This window comes from Pangasianodon hypophthalmus, chromosome 7, assembly GCF_027358585.1.
Source record: "Pangasianodon hypophthalmus isolate fPanHyp1 chromosome 7, fPanHyp1.pri, whole genome shotgun sequence".
NCBI classification, from domain to species: Eukaryota; Metazoa; Chordata; class Actinopteri; order Siluriformes; family Pangasiidae; genus Pangasianodon; species Pangasianodon hypophthalmus.
In genome coordinates this window covers 21,830,440-21,854,464 of record NC_069716.1, presented here as the reverse complement: position 1 = coordinate 21,854,464, position 24,025 = coordinate 21,830,440, and the positions used below count along the sequence as shown (strand labels likewise).

At 40.5% G+C, this 24,025-nt stretch overlaps 1 protein-coding gene across 1 annotated transcript in view; it reads right to left on the bottom strand.

Moving 5' to 3' along the window:
* Nucleotides 1-1,134: 1,134 nt before the first annotated feature.
* Nucleotides 1,135-24,025, bottom strand: part of slit3 (slit homolog 3 (Drosophila)) — a 167,328-nt gene continuing 144,437 nt past the window's right edge. The window contains 9 exon segments of the mRNA XM_026917858.3: nt 1,135-2,602; nt 3,753-3,958; nt 5,016-5,304; nt 5,872-6,026; nt 14,606-14,736; nt 17,917-18,160; nt 20,305-20,442; nt 20,570-20,663; nt 23,708-23,847. Of these exon segments, the coding sequence (XP_026773659.1) occupies nt 2,361-2,602; nt 3,753-3,958; nt 5,016-5,304; nt 5,872-6,026; nt 14,606-14,736; nt 17,917-18,160; nt 20,305-20,442; nt 20,570-20,663; nt 23,708-23,847 (1,639 nt within the window). The 3' untranslated portion in view covers nt 1,135-2,360.

Sequence of the window (24,025 nt, the reverse complement as noted above, 5' to 3'; positions counted from 1 at the left end):
TGTCTAAGACAGTGGACACTGATCAGCATCCCTGGCCTAATTATCAGATGTCTTCAGTTTTAAATGCTTTAAAAAAAAGAAACAGTGTGATAATGATCTACAAATTATGTGAGCCAAAACCCGTGGAGTTATCAGCATTTCACAAATCAAACAGCCATTAGCTAGCTGAGCAAGCTAGACTAGCTAGCCAGATCAATGATGTTTTACAATATGAGGTTCAAGATTCAAGGTTCTTTATTTATCATATACATATTACATACATGTGATGTAACATAGTGAAATGTTTTTATGAATTTCTGTATTGACTTTAAAATGTCACTTCAGTGATCAGTAGTGATGGTCTGTTGTGTTAAATATATCTAAGTGCTGCTACAGCCTATGGGTAACTCCCAGGATAATGGGGAAGGGGCATCTTTGCTAGAATATGTAGCTAGACACATGTAGGAATTAACATAAGCTACCTAGCTAGCTAATGAACCTAGCAAGCTACTGAAACCGCAATAGCATTTGGCTATTAGTTAGCCAGCCAGCTAAAATTACCTTTGTTTATAACAGATGGTGTTCACTTGGTTAATTAACATAATTGTTCAAAAATGCATTCATCAGATACAGACCATTTAGGCGTGTAAAAATGTAATTTGTAAAGTAATTACTCAAGTAGTTTTTCACCAGACTTAAATATATTTTACTTACCTGTGTAATTTTCTTGATCACTACTTTTACCCAAATGCATTATTTCTACAGTAGCATTATTACTTATTATTACTTATTACTACTGTTACTCGAGTCAGTGTGTTTTGTACTCTTTCCACCACTGGTTGTAACTCACTTCACCTCTCTATGACGCACTCATTTTAAAATACAACAGTTGCCATGATTTAAGTATTTCATAGCCATGAGGTCTCAAAAAACTTGTAGCATCAATATATTATGTGACCACACCTTATTAAAAATAACCACCAAGTCGGAAAGAACATGTTTTCAGGATTGTAATGCATATTTTGTCCCTAATAGGAAAGTGTCCTGACTTGTTTATTGTGCACAAGCTTCCTAATCAACCCTTAGAAACCATCGGAAACCATATAATTTCCTTGTGTGTTAAGAATTGGAACAACAATAACCAACAAAACCCTGTTAACTGTTTCATTAGAAGTTTTAATTCAACATTCATAGTACATTATTCATCACTCTCTAGTTCATATTCAACCAGAAATGATCTTCTATTAGTTACACCATCTTTATCTTTACAGGTATTAATATAATTCGTCATACATCACATCATTTATGTTGTACACTGGGAAATGTACTTATAATTACCTAATGCTTTGTTCTTGAGGATACACTGATTGTATTTGGGTTTAACACTGATTGATTTACTTTGAAGAAATTCATGTTTACTCTCTCTCTGAGATAGACATCTGTAAAAAGCCTTCCTTGTAAAACAATGGCTATATGATACAAAATACAGTAGTAATGGGCGTAACATATTCATGTTTAATATTAGTAAGGTTATGACAGAATACTGCATCAACATGGAGAGCTTTCCAACAGAGCTCAGACGTGGCTGTGTTTTCGTGAATATTTAGTACAAAAAAAAAAAAGGCGCAAGACATCACCAGTGACCGGAGCCTCACTGCTGGACCACAGCATGAGTTCACATTCAGTCCAATATGCTTCCATGCAGTCATGTGAGAAATATGGGGAGATATGTTTAGCTCTGTGATCCATTCTGCTCTTCTCTCTGATGGATAATAGACAAATTAAAAAACAAAAACAAACAAAAAAAATCAATCAGGAACAACTGCATGTAACACGACCATTTCAGAGCTCTAGAGATAAACAGTTCAATTCCTTCAGCTCTGGATTTTGGTAATGAGTCCTTTAGTCTATCACAATGCAGGCTGGGTACAAGGCACAGTTCCTGTTTCACCAGCGTAGCGGTCCTCTTCATGTCGATGAGAGTTTGAGGTTCCTCATGCTCTTCTTGACTGGCATTATAGGCTTTTTAATATTACACCTGCTCAGTGTCCTAAAAATCCCTCTCACACTCACTCAGACATGCAATACACACTGTATTAATCCTCAGGTTAGGTTGTACATTTATATAGATACACACACATTCATATATATTTATTTATATAAAATTCATATACTTTCAGGAATGTTAATCTGCTGTGTGTGTTTTTTTCACGGATACAAAATAACTTTTATATCACACATACAAGAAACATCATAAAAACAGTCTCTTTAAAAAAATCCCTTAATAAAAATAAGTTCTATTTGTTTTTTTTAAATGTACAATATATTTTCTTCTTTCCCTCTGGCTCCATGTGAAATGGGGGGGACGGGGAAGGTGATCATTATGAAGGGCATTTCGAGCAGCCGCACTCCAAGGTCGTCTCCATCTCTTCGGAGAAGGAGGTGCCGTCTGAGCACTTGAAGCTGACTTTCCGTCTGCGGCTCTTGGTGGGGGCGCAGCAGAGTCCCGGGTGACATGAGCGTGGACACTCCACCCGGGGGACCTTACTTGTGGATGTGCATGTCTTCTGGCCTATGTGATGCTTGATCAGCTCACGCACCATCTCGCCCTGACACGTCAGCTCTGGATAGAGGAGAAGAGACATGTTACAACTCCAGAAACATGGAAGGAACACCCAGAAAACCTGAACTGTTTAGGCCCTCAAGCGAGGCCTTTAACCCTGAACTTTTCCAGAGCTCTGGAACCCTGAACCCTGCTGCCTAGTTGGGACATGTGAAAAAATATCATTCCTTTGAAAGAGTAATTGAGTGCATAATTCAAATAGTAATGGAGATAAGCCTTTCATTTTGTTAAAGTTAATATGACCCATGTAGACCATCTTTTCACTGAATGTCCAACAATACCAAAATGATTTGTAAAACCTACTTATATTACTTATATTATATTATTACTTATATAAGATTATCTGCAGCATCATTTTGCGCTACCAGTGAGCTACCAAAGTTTGCAATTTTAGAACCTTCAGTTGCAGAAATGATTCTTAAAATCACATGATTTACTGTAATTTATACCACAGTGCTGTTGAATTTTCAATCCTGACTGATTAGAAGGTGTTGATTAATTTTCTTTAAATAAACAATGTTTCTGACAGTAGCACTGAATGCAAGGTGTGTTTAAAAAATATTAACACACTCATTCTAATAGGTTATGATTTCTATGGTTGACATTTAACAAAGAAACCTGTATAATCGTTGATATAGTGAAGCGATACAGTCTAACATTTTTAGAAGGAGTCTCCAGTGTCAGCAGTCAGTAAATTCTTTTCCAGGACAGATGATGTACATTATTTTGGTAACACATGCTGCATGTTTTATTAACTTGAAGAGAAAGAAGAATGATGCTGGTGGGAAACTGTTTATAGCTGTTATAACGTAAGTGATAGCAGTGATAACATTAAATGAAACTAAAAATGGATGTGTCATCATTTAATTAGTAGAAAAAGTCACTGTTTGAAAACTGCTGTGATAAAAGAGGAATAAAAGACTTCAGGATGTCCTGTTATAGGAAAATAATTAACTTAGGGGTGGGTGGTAACGACATCATGATTACTTTCCTATAACAGTACGCACCAATGTGGTAACAGTGGTTGGATTAGATAAATGTCTGTTTCGAAGAAGAACACAATACGGTGAAAGTTTAGGATAAAGATTTGGTTTGTAAGCTCTGTGTGTGTGTGTGTGTGTGTGTGTGTGTGTGTGTGTGTGTGTAGTACCGGTGTCACAGGTGCTGCCTGTGTATCCAGGCTGGCACTGGCATGCAGGATCTCCACTCTCGTCCACTCTGCATTCCCCATGCACACAGTGGTGCCCCCTGCAGGCAGCTGGCTCCTCTCTCCTCTCACAGTATTGACCCACGTAACCCTGTGTACACTTACAGCTGTAGGACGAACCCTTAGGCACACACAGGCCATGAACACACCTGCACCCACAGGGAGAGAGGGAGAGAGAAGGAGAGAGAGAGGGTTGAAAAAAACATTCAATATTCACATGTAAATATCTTGTTTTCGCTCTTGTTCATACCGCAGTCTGCATCATTTTCAGACGGTTCTGATGCCCTTCTTATACAGCAGCATAATGTGTTAAAGGTGCAGTTTGTTATGTTTAAAAGCATTTCTAGAACTATAAATAGCATCTATTTTCAAAGATGCTTGAAAAGAAGTATTAATTACAGTATTATCATGCAATAGGTCAGGCAAGTGTCTTCATTTGAGGATTTTTTTAAACAGTTTTTCTGGACCAGAAATATGCTTGACCCTCAGCTGGAGAAAAGCTGCAGCACTGCCCCTTTTTCTTAAACGGCAACTCATGAGGCATACATAGTTTTAACAGAAGGGGAAAGTTTTAGTACCCCTTGTGAAGGATTTTCAGTTACAGTTGAGAACTGCTACAAATAACAAAAAATACATTCATTCATATTCTGTAAGTGCTTTATCGTGGTCAGGGTTGCAGTGGATCCGGAGCTTTTGCCAGAAACAGCGGGCACTGTTGGACGGATGCCAATCCATCACAGGCCACCATGCACACACACATTCACAAACTCATTCACACCTAGGCCCATTTTAGCATAGCATGTTTTCAGGAGGTGGGAGGAAAGTGGAGAACTTCCATCATATGATCTTGGATTCACAGCCATTCAACCATGCCAGAGCAAAACCATTTAGAGCCTTACAGAGCAAATGACTCTGAGGTGAATGCAGAACTAAACAGGCAGCCACTAAATCTTAAATAAGACTAGGGTAATGTGCTCGGCTCATTTCCTGGTAAGGACAGGGGCTGCTAAAGCGTCTTTAAAGAGACAGCAAGGCAGTGAGCCAGTACCATTTTACAACAGACCTATATAGAGGTTATGACAGAGTGCACTAGTTTCTCAGTGTCATGTAGGGTCCTATTTAGATATGTAACTGGTTACAAGTCAAACCCATGTATATATAAAATGAGAAAGTATGAGAGAGTGTGTTGGTGTGTGGTTACAGTACCTGCTGGACTGACAGGGGTTGGAGTAGCTCTGTTGCTCACACAGCGGGCCGCTGCTGCTGGCAGGACACTCACAGGTCACGCCCGCCTTGCCCCTCTGCCTGCACGGCCCCTGTGCACACACACTGCACGAGTGGCAGCCAGGCAGGACGCCCTCTGTGCCCGTCAGCCCGGTGCTCAGCTCCTGCAGCTCACCGTTGATGCGAACATTATGGATGCAGCCGTTGAAGGACTGGGAGGTGCGCTCAACTCCCATACGCAGGCCAGAGGAGCCGATCGCAGAGGGCACGCCTGACAGAAACAAATAACACAGACCTTCACTTAACAAAGTTTGTAGCAAAATCACAGTGTCCTTATTTGTGTGAAATTAGTTGATCATAGATTAGATAAGCTGGACTAGTTGGTGCATTCTTGACTATATTTTTGTACATTGTTTCACTGAAGCTTACATAATTGCTCACATAAAAAATTAAAAATGATTAATTCTTTGTACAATCAGCTCCAGAATTATTGGCACCATTGGTAATGATGGGTGAAAAAGTCATTGTGGATAATTAACGTCAATGAAATTAGATTTTAGATTTAATCTTTTTTACCCATCTTTACCAAGGGTGCCAATAATTCTGAAGCTGACTGTAAGTTTGTATAATGCTCGGGCAACATTTTTAATTTAAATAAAGTCAGATGGGTCTTTTTTGTGCTTATCCATACATCGCATTTCCATTAAAATGTATGTGTATTGGCCAAAATACCATGATTAAAAATTTTGGTTCCCCAACACACATTTCAGGTAGCATACAGTATAGAAAAGAGTGTGTGGATGTGTATATCAGATACAAGTGTGTGTTTTGCTCTCACCTCCGATGTAAAGATGGGTGTTGGGCTCCACTGAGGGCGGCCGTGCCAGTTTGCCCAGACTCTTAGGAGCTCCTTTATCCACCACCAGACTCAAAGTTTGATTCTGGATTAATAATTCCACCGTGTGGAAGAGTCCGTCGTTTACTGATTCCACACTAACATACACAGACAGATGGACAGAGGGAAGTTTTGTTAATTATTTTACATGTGTGGAAGAGTCTGTCTTTCACCGATTCTACACTAACACACACAGATGGACAGAGGGAAGGTTTGTTAATTATTTTACATGGCATCATTTCTCAAGAGTAATGGTGACTAAACAGATTACAGTATCCACGTTTAAATCAAAGTTAAAAAGTCTTACTGGTATTTGCAGGCCACCAAATTAGTCAAATGTGACGGAAGCGTGACCAAGCAGCCAGTAAATGCTGCATGCTATAAAGGCTAAATGGTCTAAATTTATGTATTTGGCATAGATGTGGAAGAAGAATGTAATGCTATAATTTTCAGATATCACGGGATAGGATATTACTGTTATACCACTCAACCATTCAGCTAAGAGCAGTTTTCCTGACCAAATAATTTAATACTTTCACCTCTGCTGCAGTGTTATATGGTATTTAATGTCAACTTGTTGTAAGCAGACACTGTAATGTATAGTGATCACAGCATGAGCAACCCCTAATGTACAGGATGAAATATATGTGCATGCTTTGGCTGAGCAAACGTGATGGCTGTGCCAGGTGTGTTCTTTGGTTTGGCATTGATGGGACTAACAGCACTCTGAGATCTTGTGCTGGCTGAGAGTTCTCTCTAACACAATAAGCAGATCTGACACTTTCTTTCTCATATACGCATCCACAAACACATTGAATCCAGCTGAGACTGAGTGTGATTTGAGGTGAGGGCTTGGTGGTTGACTTGGAGCCTGAGAGAACTCAGGAGCATGATTTCTTTCTTTTTTTTTTTTGCCTGATCTTGTTAAACATTTAGAGAGTGCTGAGAGCTCGCTGCGCCCCTCAAAACCTCAGAGAGCAAATGCATGAAGCGTGACAACGAACTCTTGCTCAGCTGGATGATTTTGGCAGAGACCACATGCTGCGCTCACACACCGGAGTTGCAACAGGCTCGTGAGTGCTCCAGCTTCCCACGCTGCTCAGTCCAGGACACGCTGGACCTACTGACTGCTGGGTAATTGTGTTTTGTCTGAGCGTGGTATTGTAGTGGACTGGGTCATGACCTCGCTAACCCCCTGCAAACTGACATCAGAGCTTGAGAAAGCAGGTCAATTTTGGCTACGGAGACTCGTCTTAGAGGAGTTATTCCTGGAAGGAACATAGGCAGCTGCAGACAGCTAGAGACAGTGGTTTGGCAAAGAGTAAGACAGCAAGAGAGAGAGAGAGAGGGAGAGGGAGAGAGAGAGCAAGAGAGAGATTGTGGCTACAGAAGTGTGGCTTGTTCTCCTTCTGTACCCAAAACACTCTCTTCCTCTCTTTGCACCACGTTTCCCTTCTCAGAACGAAAAAAAGGGGTCCAAAAACAGCACACTGGCATAACGTGTCAAAACCATCTTTCTCTCCATGGCGAGAATCTGACACTTTCCCCAGCTGCACCGCAGGTCAGGTTGCACAACCTTCGAATTAGCAGCTCAGAATAATGGGGTGTGAGATATGGAACAAGGGTCTGTGCCTTAACCATAGGTGGTCCTGTTATAACTCCCTGTTACCCAGTGATTGTTCACAGCTGCCCCATGTAGGGAAAGAAAGACAGAGCGAAATCAATTAAGTAACTTAAACAAACAATTAAAGTGAGTTTACTTTGCCTTGCAGTGCTTGAATCTGAGCTGGAGGTTTTATCCACTGAAAAAGTACCAAGGCTACATGTGCACATGATTTTATTTCAATTCATGAGGTCATGATGCATCTTTTTTTTTCTTTTCTTCTAACTTCTATAGCCAGTTGAATTCCCGAATCTGATTGGTCGGAAGGTGTTGATTCATTTTCTATAACAGCAGCTCTGACAACAGTACCAGCTGTAATGTAAATCACAAGTTTATATTAATGCACTCATTCTGATGTTATCACGTTATCACGTTATATGTTTTTCACTTCTATAGTAACAACTCATTCACAGGGACTTGTATAGCAGATGCACCACATAACCTATGACTAATAATACACAGATAAAAAACTCCTTAAAATGGTTTATGTATTCTCTGTAACATGCTGATTTTTTTGTCTTACTAACTTCAGATTAAGAGAAAGTGCAGCAATGACTGTTTGTATCTGCTATGACATAAATATTAAATGTAACTGTGAACGGATAAAATGTATGAAGTGTCAAATTGCTGTGTATGTGCTGTAATAGGAAATTAATCAACTCTGGGTTGGTAGGAGTAACTCTGCTTAGCATCAGGCCACATCACACCACCCCGCCACTGATTATTTTCCTATTATTCCTTACATATTATCATATCCAGCCATATTGTGCTTATCATTCATGGTTAGGCTTAATGTACTACCACAACACATCTAACAAGATTCTAACAAGATTTTGTTAGAAATATTTGGTACTGTTGACATTCTTTCAATTAAAAATGAATATATACCCATGTAAAAGTCCAGTTATGGCATTAATGCATAATTTTTCAAGAATGAGTCTAAGAAGTGATTAATTTCCTCTTCCCCAGCGCACACAAAGATCAGCATACCTCAGAAACTTAACTCAACTCCTAGCCTCCTTTACTGGGTCTTGGCTCAACACAGGCATGTGTGGTTTATATTACAGCCTCATAATTCAATTTCATGTTTGCAAACGTTCTCTTTGTGAGCAACACAAAGGTCCATTTGCAAGACCCCCCAAAATCTTTCCCTACAGTCTAATACTCCACATACCATGTACGCTTGGCTTTGTTACAGTTTATGTACAGTGACTTTTATAACAGTCTTTCATTAATAGTAGCCCCAGGAGCTAGGAGGCTAAGACGGAAGAGGAGGCTTTTTGTATTATGAAATAAAGATGAGATTAAATACACATAACCAGACTAATGCTTTCATTTCAGCCAGGCTGTTGTATATTGGTAAAGCCTGGACAGCAGAACATTGTTAGGCACTAGCTTTAAAAGCACCATACCACTAGATGGCACTAGACACCAAACCAGGACCCACTTTCACCAATACTGGCCAGCTTTTTTACTGGATGAAATTTTCCAAAGGTCATAATATTTTTAAAGGGGGGAGAGCTCCGGCTTTGATGTGTGCCCAGCATGCGTTTAGGCTACAAGTGCCCCATTATTGGGCTCTATAAAAACAAACAGAACGCTGTCGAAGAGTTGAGCGGCCTTGTGTCCCTTTCTCATGCAGAGAGAAGTCAATTTCCTGTCAGCTGAAAATAAAACACCCTCCATGAAACCGCATTATAAACAACACACACACAAAGTTAGACACAATTACCGGAGCCTTCATCTCAGAAAGTTATCTAAATCAGTGAACCTGCGGACATATTTATGTTTTCCAAATTCAATTACCCGGCGCTATCATTTGCTTACAGCAGAGTCACACCAGACTGGCTGAAGTCAATGGTACACAGGCAGCCAGTGCAGTTATGGATTGCAGCTGTAACCTCAATTAGGCCTCTTTTGGAGCTGAGGAACTAAGCTACGTGCTTGTTTAGTGAACAGAAACGCAAAAGGGTGGGGGAACTAACGGATTTCAACAGCCTTCTGATCCGTGTGAACCTCTGTCTGTTCAAGCAGGAGTCTTTTACCAGAAACAGGAAGTCTAATGTTAACCTTGGGTCTTGGAGGCAATGTTCTCTTGTGTTCGAGTGGCACAGTGGTATATTCCAATGATCTCTCAATAACCCTGTAGTCAGTCAGGCCCAGAGGAGCTCAACACTCAGCTCTGAGCCTTAACCTGATTTGATCTAAGAGAAAACTATCATACTCCAGTTCCAAAACTCAGCTCCTACTCCCAGTCCAAGATACACTACGTTTTCCAGCAGGCCATACCTGCTTACCTCAATCCCTGCTTGGCTTCACTTTAAAAAAAGGCCCCTGTTTTCCTAGCACTTCAGTCACATAGGAACCGAACGCTAATCCCAGACGGAGGAAAGAAAACAGCCAATAAAAACACACCTTGACCCCCCATCACCCAGCCATGTTAAGCTTTAGATCCAGTTGATGCGGAAAACATTAGCCTCATTCTGTGAAGCTGGGTTAGGTGTGGTGCACAGCGGCCGAAGCCATAATGCGTGGGACTAAGTAGAAAGGAGAGCTGCAATTCCAACCTTCTCCTTCAATTTCCTGTGATGGATTCATGAAAACTGGTGCTCTCTTTTGAACAAGTGCCCACACTGCTCCTTAAACTAATGGAGAGATTAGCATTGGGTTTTTGATAAGGCCAGAGCATTAGCAAGCAGTGCAATCTGGGCATTCATCTAAACCTAATGATGCCTTATTGCTAGTTAAGATCCCTTCTGTTCTGTTCTTCTGTTCCCCTCCTTAGTGCAAATATCGCTCTCTTCTATCTTGAATCCCCAATATGCCAAGATCACTACAGAGTGATAAGTATCCTTTGCCCTCCACCAGCATTCTATCACATCATTCTCTCCAGGGTCTAATCTGTCTTTCCTCAGTTCCTCTCCACAGAACTCTCTTGCTTCTCTACTGTTCATCATTGCCTCCCTTGGCTTCAAATCTCACAAAAACATGCTTCGCTTCAGATATGGATAAGGTGAAGAAGCTTTGGCCTCTCTTCTGATCCTCGCCTCACAGATGCTTCATGACTCAGTGGGACATTCGAAGTCAATCACCCTCATCAAAGTCCCTGAACCAGAGCTCTACAATGCTCTGTCTCAGCCAAGGAAGCTTCACCTCTGCGTTTCCCCATGGCCCAGAGTTCTGGGTTGGGACGGAGTTACAAATTTGAGCAGCTGCTGCATGGAGCTCACTAGCTTAACCGTGACATGGAAAGCTCAGGAACATGCTGGCCTGACTAGTGAGCTATGCGTTGTGGCTCATATCAAGCTAATGAAGGTAGACAGGGGCAATTCTGCCTTGTAGTCGGTGAAAACTGCCTCCTCTCCATTCCATCTTACACAGCTCAGCAATACCTCCCCACAAGCCCAGAGACAATGGCCTTCCTGCATGCCAAAACCACAGAGCGCTACGTCATCAGGGGAAAAAACTGCCTAATGAGAGGGTAAGCATGCAAAATAAGGCCATGACGCATCTCGACTAGAGCCGCAGAAATCACCATCCAGAACACAGCTGCACTCAGGAGAAGTGCACCGAGTTCATCGAGTCTGACTACAAATCTGATACTCTGAGATTCTGTCTATTCATACTAAACTGGTGAATAATCAGTGAAGTACACCTTTAAGTGCATATTAATAAAATAATTGCACAACTTCGTGCTAATATTGAGTAATAATAGGCTATTATATTGCACACAAGCAAGACTCCTGGATGAAGTGTTATTTTTACATGCTGTGACACTCCCGACAGCGCAATCGATTGGGCTCTAGGTTAAGAGAGGCCCTTTTTTCAGAGCTAGCGAGAGATACGGTCTGGATCAATAATATGCTATCTGGTGTGCTGGGACAGGGAGGCTGGCTCAGATCAGAAACCAGTCACAACTGCCACCTCTCAGTGTGCACTGATCCGCTGTGTGAAAGGAAAGGGTCTTAAGGCATTCTCACTGTGTGAACGTGCCAGCTTTAAATTCACCCTCGGCATCTTTCAAGTGATGCGTCTAGACTTCAAGAAGAAAAGTTGCTGAGATACGGTCAAACAACTTGAGCACGGCGCCTTGTATATTTATGAAGAAAGCACTTTTGTTTGCCCTGCGGTGCCAGCTTAACTGTACTTTGAGTCAACAGAGAGACAGTGAACCATGAAGGAAGAAAAACAATATGTAGCCATTGATTTTTTTGGTTAAACTATGAAATACACTTCAGATATACTACCAGTCAAAAATTTGGACACACTGAATAATAGAAAGGTTTTACAATTTTCTATTATTTTAATATAATAATGGAGACATTAACACTATGAAATAACACATATGATCAAGAAATGTGTTAAACAAATAAAAAAATTTCATATTTAAATTCAGTAAATACAATATTTCATATTTAAATTCAGTAAATACACTCTTGGCATCTTCTCAACCAGCTTCATGAGAAAGCTTCATCCAGCAGGCTTTTCTTAAAGTTTCCACATTTGTCATGCTCTAAATAAAATCTGTCTGTTTGGAGAGACAGACTCATTTTAATTAAAATCCCGTATTAAGAATTTTGATTTAGAAATAAAATTATAGGCATTCACTTCACTGTTTACATTTGACATATCTCTTTAATGTATATTATATCTAAATTGTTCATACTTTTGACTGGTAGTGCACAAAGTGCATTCTAAACACTAAAATATTTTATGATATACAGCATATTAAACAAAATAATTGGGGAATACAATTAAACGAATTTAAACATCTGTTTAAGCCATTTTCAGACACTGCAAAAATGAGAGTATTTAGTATGTACCTAATTACGCAAAAATGAGAGTATTTAGTATGTACCTAATTACGCAAAAATGAGAGTATTTAGTATGTACCTAATTACGCAAAAATGAGAGTATTTAGTATGTACCTAATTACGCAAAAATGAGAGTATTTAGTATGTACCTAATTACGCAAAAATGAGAGTATTTAGTATGTAACTAATTACGCAACAATGACACTATTTAGTATGTACATAATTACTCTATTAAGCTATGAAAGCATAGCAGAGAGCTGAACAGAGGTAGAATCTGTGGTGAACTGCACACCAACCCGTGTTAACTGCCACCAAATCTATATTACAGTAAGTACCAGCATTAAGACTTAGTGAAGCAAACATAAAGATATTTGAGACACTTACATTGGTACCGAACAGTCATATCGTTGATGAACTGCTTGAAAACTGACTAAATGTCATTAGAATCTTGGTGAAGCTAAACAAGGTTTCTAAATTACAGCCAACAATTCCGGCAGTTAAAAAGACGCCTGTGGGGAACCGTAAAAGCCAAATAAGACGAGCTTATTTGTGAGGCTCCAGTGAGCAGAGCAGTCACAGCGGATGTGAGGCACACAAATCTAAACTGGACTCCAGTGTTTGTACAGAAACCATGTGTGTGTATATATATATATGTGTGTGTGTGTGTGTGTGTGTGTTTGTGTGTGTGTAAGAGAGAGAGAGCTACCTGACAAGGGGTAGAGAGAGGTCAAGTAAACCCTGGGTTTGGGTATTAGGCTTTCCTGAGACTGTGGGCAAAGTTACCCTCAATCACATGTGTTTCGCCAAGAGCCGTTGTCTCAAAGATTAGGTATGTGTGTGGTGTGTCTGTTTCATATGAGTCAACATCTTCAGGGTAGACAAATGAGTGCGATGTGAAATACGTTAAGATGTAGTGTGTATGTTTAGGTTTAGTATAGTATTGTATTACCTTATGGTGGCCTGTGAATGCAAAACATATTGACCAAATATACAACAGCAAATTAGTAGACAAAACAATACTAAAAACACAACAGCAAAACAACAATAACAACAGCAACAAATTAAAAACAACACAAAAAATATGAACGAGCAACAGCACATTTGGAAACATATCAACGTTCACTCAAAAAAGGACAGGTCCTTGTTGAACATTACATAAATTTATCTACTGATGCTTTTATTTGTGCTTATTTTTAATCATCATTTTTATCATTCATATGGCGTCAGATTTTCATGGTATTAATATGAGTATGTAAACACTGAAAACCTGTCTTAATGCTGGTACTTACTGACTGAAAAAGTGCATGTCTGTTTCCTTGTGATAGTCATACAGCATGTCCAATCGCAAAGAGCATGTGATGTTCAATAAGGACCTACTCTTTCCATTTTCTGTTATGTTTTTTGATTTTGCTGTTGTATTTTGCTTTGCAGTTGTGTTTTTGATTTGCTGTTGTGTTTTTGTTTTTGCTGTTGTGTTTTGCTTTGCTGTTGTGTTTTTGCTTTGCAGTTGTGTTTTTGATTTGTAGTTGTGTTTTTGATTTGCTGTTGTGTTTTGCTTTGCTGTTGTGTTTTTGATTTGCTGTTGTGTTTTTTGTTTTTGTTGTTGTGTTTTTGATTTGCTGTTGTGTTTTGCTTTGCAGTTGTGTTTTTGATTTGTAGTTGTGTTTTTGATTTGCTGTTGTGTTTTGCTTTGCTGTTGTGTTTTTGATTTGTAGTTGTGTTTTTGATTTGCTGTTGTGTTTTTGTTTTTGCTGTTGTGTTTTGCTTTGCTGTTGTGTTTTTGATTTGCTGTTGTGTTTTTTGTTTTTGTTGTTGTGTTTTTGATTTGCTGTTGTGTTTTGCTTTGCAGTTGTGTTTTTGATTTGTAGTTGTGTTTTTGATTTGCTGTTGTGTTTTGCTTTGCTGTTGTGTTTTTGATTTGTAGTTGTGTTTTTGATTTGCTGTTGTGTTTTTGTTTTTGCTGTTGTGTTTTGCTTTGCTGTTGTGTTTTTGATTTGCTGTTGTGTTTTTTGTTTTTGTTGTTGTGTTTTTGATTTGCTGCTGTGTTTCTAATTTGCTGTTGCGTTTTTAGTTTGCTGTTATGTTTTTCAATTGCTGTTGTGTTTCCGAATTAGCTGTTTTGTTTTTAATTTTTTGGTTTTACATTGCATATGCATGTATTTTTTTTAAATCAAGTTTTCAGTGTCTATTGTTTCCCTACCTGTACACAGTTGTAGGAGGGTACTTGGTGATGTCATACATCAGTCGAATGTGGCCTTGATACAGCTCCACAGCCAAAGGGTCATGATCCTCCTTATAAAACAGCATGCCATTGTCCTTATCAGTAGCCACCTATTAATAAACAGAAATGAGAATGGTAAACTTACAATGACACCCAACATGGAATGGAAAAAAAACAGCTAGACTTGGCACTTAACACCTGGAGTTTGATTGGTCATATCAACCAGAACACCTACGAAAATCCTTGAAGTAGGTAGCAGCACTGAAATCACACACAGAGCTAGAGAGATTTATGGTTCATGAAGTGTAACAGCCTGACTCTGTATGAAATAATCCCCAGTGGAGCTTTCACACTCTTGCCCAATAGCCTGGAGCCATGCAAGGCAAATAGCGTGACCACATGACGAGTGCTAGAGCTGAATTTCAACTAAAAGACATTTCACAAAAATGTCATCCCTTGGTCTCAAAACCATGGACTGCCTATTTGCCTCCCTTAAATATTTTAAAAAAGTAGGAGTGACAGTAATGTCTTTTGTCCGGTTGTATCCTAACTAGCAAACCCCTTCTACGTGTGCAGATGTTGCTATCTCAAAGTCACCAGCTCACCTCTGCAGGCAGATGAAGAATACGCCGGCTATTTTTATCTCCTCCCACTTTAATTAACATTAGGCTGCCCTGTCGGCTGCGAGGCGAACGGCTCATTTGTAGCGGAGATGCAATCCAGCCGTGACGAGGGGGCTCATGATTGCAGCCGATAACAGAGCTGGCTCAACTTCCATTACCATAATATATGTCCTCTAGGGAGGTATTATTCATGCTAGTGGACAAAAGGTGACATTCTAATAATGTCAGTGGAGCTGGACTGAGAGCTGCAACCGATAAAAGCCCTGGAACAGATGTTAGGAAGGTAGATCGCTTTCCATGGCTAGGCTAGGTGAGATCAGAATGAGAGACAGGCATGGACAGCTACAAAGCAGACTGACAGTGATGGCTGCCCATGGTAGTGTGTTGATAGGGGTTGAGGAGGAGGAGGATGTTGTGGGTGTATCTCACTGTTGGATGTTTGACTTTGTCTGTCCACAAGATAGCTCAGGAGACTGTGGATAGATTGTGGGTGTAAGAAATATGCTGGTGACTGACCTTAAGTGGTGATGTATTATGTCTACAGCAGTGTATCCTATTCCGAATACTGGAACGTTCAAACACCTAATTCAACTCTCAAATAATTTACAAGACACTGAGGACTTGAATCAGGGTTGGTTAAGACTTTGTAACTAAACTACACAGCCTGCAGGGAACATTTTCTTCCAGTAACTAAAACCTTGTGAGCCGTAAATGGCACTAGAGCAAATTCTATGTTTGCTTTGAGACAGGCTAAACCAAGGTTGAGATTTATAATGTTAATTTGAAGAAGTATGACATCAAAGGCGTCCCACAGCTAGTTCAAAAAGTTTATCCACAAACCAAGGTAGATTGCTAATGTCAGAGAAAATTGTCACTGGGATATGATCCATCCATGACTTGCTATGATTAAGTGAGCATCGAGAATGAACTACGGCTTCTTTATGACAGCAAATCATTTATTGCTGTGTTCTGTGTTGAAATATTAGTTCTTTCTGCTTGTTGCAGTCACAGAGAACAGTCTTCAAAATGAGTGATGTCAGTAGAAACAGCTGAAAACGCACATTATAACAAAAGACAATCAGTCAGTTATGAAGAGGGATGGCTTGTATACGTGGGCTAACAGGGCTAAGCCTCCTTGTTTTTCAAAGATAAAAAAATACATCAATATAATCTTTCATTTTTGACAGTCGCATCAGATTATTTGCTGTTAACAAATGTCTCAAGGTGGATTATTCTGGGTTTTTGTGGAAATAAGCACAACACCACCACTGATAGCTGTAAGAAAAAATAGAAAAAATATTATGAAGAAGCAAGGCTGGGGCTGATTTCTTTCTAGCCCAGACTGTAGATTCAAGCAGCCTATCAGTGACAGTCAGAGATGATTCCACAGAGTGAAACACCTCCTAGATCTGACCTCCGCTTCACTGACACATCTGTAACATGTCATCAGCATTGACTGAGAAGGTTCATGTGGAATACAGTTGCAGGTTTAATGAACATGAACAAGGTGGATAACTTTATCTATTAGAGGAGAAACTAAAAGCAGACAGACTAAGCACATATTTTCCAATCAAAGTACAAATGACACAAAAGGACAGACAACAGAACTATAATTTTAGTGTTTTTTGGTCTGAAGGAAAGTGTTATGAGTTTTCTGTACACTATGTTTGGAGGAAACATGACATGAAGCCAGTAGAGCATTACAGACTGGATCTCATGAATGCAGCTGCCCATCTGTCTTTAAACGAGTGTGCGTTATACATTGCCTCACATCATTCTTATTATACTGTCAATGAGACCTCGTGATATATAACGCATTGCTCAAGCCTAACAGTTTCATTGTGTAGCTATGGATAGCTGTTACATCCTCAAAAAGTAAAGAAACAGGAATTGTGCTTTTTCATTGGCCACCAATTCAAGTTGAAGATACTGTAATGGTTTGTTTAGTGCTATGTTCGTTTTGTTTTAGCGTATGTTCACTAATGGATTGAAATAAACAACAACAACATTTAAAAACCCTCTGTCAACAAGCCTTTTCATCCACTACTTTTACGCAGTTAATATAAGCTGGTTATACAAATAACCCATCGAACAAATGACTTCTTCCAAGCATTATTTTGCCCTTAACAATGATGTCATTACACACTGAAACGATGATAATTGTCATCACTATGACTATTCCAGTTTCTCTCAAAGTGGGGGAAAATATGTGGGCAGTGGCAGCACAGTGGTTAAGACGTTGGACTAATGATCAGAAGGTCATGAGCTCAAATTGCAGCACAGCCAAGCTGCTACTACTAGACCCTTGAGCAAGGCCCTTGACCCTGCTTGTTTGTGTAAATGTGATAAATGTAAGTCGCCCTGGATAAGGGTGGCTGTAAATAAAATAGAGCAGAACTCCAAGTCTTATTGGTTCCTGTTTCTTTTGTTTGAACCCTGCAGTGGATAATCATAGACTAAACTGGAAGCTGGTTAAATAGAAGGACTGGGAAACAGCTGCCTGTAGCAGCTTCTGAATATTTACTGCCCTGCATGTCTAATCTAACACACCTGCTTTATGAAGATTAGATTGGATATACAGGAGCCGGTTTGGTGTACAGGAAAGAAATACAAATAAGCTGCCCTGATATCTGTTTATAATAAGTGCTTTAGAGATGTGGATCATACCTGCAGAGATATATGAGTGGAAGGACGGATAGAAGACCCGGGTAGCTCTATGTATGTGTCTTTCCCGAGGAAGTGTGCGGTAAGCATCTTCTGGCACTTGTTGCCGAAGAAGCTGGGCAGACAGCGACACACAGGTTCACCCTCGATCAGAAGACACTGAGCTCCGTTCTGACAGTCTGACTGATCACATGGACTGGTCTTCTGGAGCAGGATCATGGGAGGAGGGTTTTCACAGAATAGCCCACTAAACACAGAGGGAAAAAGGAAAGCCAAATAAACATTCACATATGAATGAAGCTGCTGAACGGATCGTTAAATATTTTCTGAAAAGCTGAGCAGTGGAATTTTTTTGCTTCTAATCTTTTTCATAGATTAACCAGACGTTTTTGTTACTAAGATGAAAATCATGTTATAATATTGACAGAGTGCCAGGGTGGGTGGTAAGCCGAATTAATGCAGAGCTCAAGCCGCTAACACTTAATTACCAGCCGCTGCAGAGAAAGAGCTATTGTTCATCCGGCTGCCGCAGTAACAACTCCGCGCACAAGAGACACGGAGACTTTCAGAAACTGATGAGTTGTGCCATCCTGCTGCTAGCTGGCACTGATTGCACCAAACGCACACACGCATGTTTAGCATACACAAACACCAACACACACATGCAAAAACACACACGCTCACTCATATCCACAAGGCAGTCCCACACTTATAGCACTATAATTAGCCACATGGAGATTCATCTGCCGTTCGGCTCGGATGAGGCAGCCTAGTGCCATATAATAAAGCACCATCTGTAGCTCAGGAGCCTGGGGTGTGTTTGTGTGTGTATGTGCAAGTGCATGTGTACTTAAGCATATGTCCGTGTATTACGGCTGTGTGTTTGGGCTGTCAGAACTTTCAAACTTTCATAATATTTATTTATCTGAAGACATTTATTTATTTATTCATTTATTTTCCAGTTTAAGATTCTGTGTTCTTCTTTTAGCCACCTAAATATGCTTTTAAAACATTTTGGGCCTTGTGGTGCTTTAATGTAGCAAAAGAAGTCCAAATAAAGGCATGTCATTTGTAGAATACATTATTTTTACACATCTCTATACTTAGCTAATCATTTTCTAAGTAAATATGAAACATAAAAAACACATTCATTCATATTCAGTAACCACTTTATCCTGGTCAAGATTACAGAGCCTATGCCAGGAACACAGGATGGGAGGTGGGAATACACCCTGAATGGGATGCCAGTGCACACAGGGCACCATGCACACACACATTTGCACCTAGGGCCTATTTAGACTTGTTAATCCGTTTACATGCATGTTTTTGGGAGGTCGGAGAAAACCAAAGAGCCTGGAAGAAACCCAGATGAACACAGGGAGAACATTCAAAACACCACACAGGCAATAAGCCAGGCTCAAGATCGAACCGGGGACCCTGGAGCTGTACGGCAGCCACTCTACCTGCTGCACGGCCATGCTGCCCGCAGGAACAAACTATCTGTCCTAAATCTGATATTTCATGTAAGTGGTGATGTTCTATTAGGGATACAGTGCACTACACACGGTGATCAAAACCATATGTTATTATCCCCAGTGCAGCATATACTGTACAGTGATTAGGAAGCCAGTTGGGATTTGAGATATATATATATATATATATATATATATATATATATATATATATATATATATATATATATGTGTGTGTGTGTGTGTGTGTGTGTGTGTGTGTGTGTACAGTACATGCAAAAAGACAAAATGAAAATGTAGAATCTGGCTCAGTATCACAGACAACGAAACATTACTGTGGCTAAGTAAATAATGTTTTTGTTTCACAGTTATTCGTCACAGTTATTAGTGTGTGTGTGTGTGTGTGTGTTAGCCTCAAATTCCAACTGGCTTCCTATTCACTACATATGCTTACTACATCTGGAATAACATAATGGTTTTTAGAACCCAACACAACATCACCACATGAAATATCATACTGGGGACTCATACAGCAGTTTGTTCATTTGCACAGTGGTGCAGTGTTGCCGGGTCACAGCGCCTGGGTCCTTGATTTGATCCTAAGCTCCTGGGTCCCTGACTTGATCCTAATCTCAAGCTACTGCCTGTGTGGAGTTCTGCATATTCTCCTGTGTCCGTGTGGGTTTCCTCCAGTTTTCTCTCACCCCTCCCCCAAAAACGTGCTGGTAGGCGGACTGGCTATGCTGCATTCCCTCTAGGTGTGAATCAGTGTGTAAATGTTTGTGTACATGTTGGCCTGCGATGGACTACCAAGGAATATACCCATTCTGGACAGCCTGGTGTGTATGGTTACGTTTGTACTCGATTTGACTTCCAAAATAATGCATGTGTATATGTAAATATGTAGTGTGTGTCTTACCTGAAACCATCCTTGCAGACACATGTGTAACCGTTGATGGCATCCACACACTCGGCCCCATGCTGACACTTGTTCTCCAGACAGTCATTGTAGTCCTGCTCACAGTGCTGCCCCACATAGCCTGGCAAACACTCACACCTACGACACATACACACTGCATGTATTGGACAAGCCACAATCCATGTATTGCAAATCATCTGGTGTGCTCATCCTATACTCGACCCTCTGAACTCTGACCTTTCAGCCCTGAAGATGACACACTTACCTGTAGCCCTTACTGAGAGGCACACACTTGGAGTCGTGCTGGCAGGGGTCAAACCCAGGCAGGCAGGGGTCCACTACCTCTTCACACAGGTCTCCTAATGCACATACACAGATACAGATAGATATAACCTCTATAACACCTGTATCTGCAGCTGTCACAGCTGTATCACATGCTAAACAGCTCAAACTGCGGTAGTAAAAATTTAGCTAGCAGTTGCGTGGAGAATGGGTCATCCTTGTGTTTGACGACTCCCTGGAGGTCTACTGACATTTTTTTTACTCACTGGACCATTTGTCTGCTGTCAAGCGTGTGTGTGTGTGTGTGTGTGTGTGTGTGTGTGTGTGTGTGTGTGTGTGTGCGTGTGTGCGTCTGTGAATGTGTGTGTTTGTGTGTGTGTGTGTTGGCAAGCCACAGTGCTCCAGGACTCTTCTGAGAGCACTAAATCATTCTCTCTAGAAGCTTCAGTGTGTCTTCTTTATCCTTCCACCTGCTGCTGGACATCCTCTCTCTCTCTCTCTCTCTCTCAAACAAACACACACACACACACACACACACACACACACACACACTAGCCCTCTGTTCTACCACTATTTACTTGAGGGTCTTACTGTTTCAGTGTGTAGAAATACAAATGTAGCACACACACACGGAAACAGATGCAGCCTCCCGGGCTCTGGATGAGCTCGCCAGGCCTGCTTCCTCAACTCTCCCCCATCCGACTCTGGGGCTTTGACTGGATGTTGAGTGGAGATGCAGTTAAACATGTGCAGCCCTCTGTGGCCCACTGTTTCCTTTACCCAGCTCAGCATCTGCGCCCGCAGCCTGGCAAACGACTGAGGCTGTGGCTTTTTAATCAAATCTACATGGTAAAACTGAAGGGCATTTAAGATCCAATAGGATGTGGAGAGATCACTATAGTGCTAAACTAAACAGAAGCAACACAAAAACAGAGCAGTAGAAACGGAGATGAGTTGGCTTGAAGGGTTGAATGATATAATCACAATACTATATTGTTATTGTAGTACACATTAAAACACACTTGTAAACTCTACATTTGGTTAAATTTGTCCAAAATTATTCACATTTGTAGGACTGTATGGCAATAACCTATTACAAAACACCCACGTAAGTGTCAGGAGCTTTTGTGAAGAAGGAAAAAAAGCAAAACACATTTTTGTGGAGGGTTCATTTGCATTTTGCAGCCCTCGGCAATATCAATAATAGTACTGGAATTAAAAGAGGACTCCAGTGTTTTTAGCCTAATTTCCATGTACTACACATTTACAAGTATTTGTAAATTAACCTCTAAATCTGTATAATTTATTCTTTCAGAGATGGAACTACCTACACAATCAATGTAGCTCACAGGAAGCACAAAAGTGCCTCATTCTCTGCCTGATGTTCCATAAAACCTTCGGGGAAAGCGTAAATAACCCAAATGTCTTTTTACTGTATTGCTCCAGTGTTGGAAAATTGCCTGAAAGTGCATAATAACAGCTTTGGTCTGACTTCCCCTCATGTCTGTCTCATCCCAAATCCTTCACTGTTAGACGGCAACTTCATTTGAGTTATACAGTTTAATATTTTAAACCTTTATCAGTGGAGTTCAACACCTGCCCTTAGACTTGTATTATAAGTGAGTTTAGTGTAGACTGTAGTCTAGACCTTATCTTAACCCTTGATTATCTGTCCTGAATAGCAACACTACGGATGTTTCTTCACTCCAGGTCTCCAGGTCATTACTGAACTCAATGTCAAATCATTAGATTTTGGTCTAAAGTGTTAGATGCACTAGGTGCTTTTACACCTAACTGTTTTATTTGTCGAGTCTGAAATTTTTGGTTGGTTTGGTGTCACACTGCACATAATTAAACAAACCCAAAAGCAAAAAAAATATATGAAAATATACTTGTACAACTTTCTGTAGAATTACATCCTCAGAACAAACCTTTGTCAATTGTGTTAAATTGTGGCACTAAATAAATGAATTGATAATTCTATAAATAACTAGTTGAAAACATTTTGTGTATTGCATCCAGTGTTTATTTTCTCTTATTTGTTTGTCGTGCCAAATGAGCAGAACATTTCTGCAGTTCTACAGCTCTGTCCTTTGGCTCAGTTTGCACCTCGTGGCTCAGTTTACCAGTTTGCATCTACAAGAAAAATGCTGCACACAAGCCAAAATACACGGAGCAGCTGGGTTGAAATAATTTTCTCACTGCAATCGATCTGCACTTGAGTTCACTCAGACACTCAGATGCTCTTGTTTTGGTTTGCATCCGAGTGTAATTGCTGTGTTCTCACCTGCATAACTGGGGAACCACGCCACTGAAAACACACTAAGGTTTGAATCAAATGGACAAATACTTCATATGTGAAAGCATCCGAAACTATAGTTCCCTGCAAAAAAACCCCCAAAAACCCTGGAGTGCGTATGAGTGCAATGAAAGAGTGAACACTACATAGAAGAAAAGAAGAAGAAAACTGTTTACAGGAGTTCTAATTGTGGACCTGCTTTGGGGCTTCCCTTCTCGTCAACTGCTCGGCTTTATACAGCAGCTGTGTGTAGGGCAAGCCTACAGTTTTGGCTTCCAGTCCAAAGCTGGTACCACAGTGGGCACACACACATACGCTCTACCCGCTCCCAGAGGAGGATACAATTAGACTTCCTGTGAGTAATAACAGGGCTTGCTGAAAACAGCTGCATCTCTCCTCTCAGTCCTCTCAGTCCTGCAGTACACAAGCAAAAGCCTTTACTCTAACATCGCTGAGTCAGGACGTCTGTCACACTCTTGCTTTTGGTTCTGAATGCATTATCCTCTCACAGTTTTTGTATTATTTCAAAGCAACCTTAACTGTATAAGGTGCCGATGAATAAACAAGGATCGGGTTATAGCCTCGCAGCAGTGTAACTAAAAATGGCTAACAAAGCAATAACGCTTGGAGGAAATGTACTCCTCGAACAATGTAATCCCAGTGAATGAGATTTGAGCTCAAAGTAGCACCTGGTCTCTTATTGCTAAATCCTGTGTGTATGTGTGTGTGTGTGTGTGTGTGTGTGTGTGTGTGTGTGTGTGCTGGCTCTAATAACTGTAAACTATCACAGTGTTGCTGCACAGAATCGGTTTTGGACAGTACCTCTGTAGTTGGAAGGGCAGACGCAGGTGTAGTTGTTGATGCCGTCCACGCAAGTGGAGTTATTCTCACAGTCATTGTCTTCGCAATCATCGGGGTTCACCTCACACCGCTCGCCCTCGAAACCAGGCAGACACACACAGCTGGAGTGGGACCGAAACAGAGACAGGCTGCTGTTAACTCTGGTGGTATGGCGTTTGAGAAAATTTTTTAAAATTTTATCTTGTTAACACACCACTTCATTTGTTTTTTTTTGGTTTTTTTACCTCAGTGTAACAGAAGCATGCAGGTGATCTCAAAAAAGTGCTAACTGGGAATCTT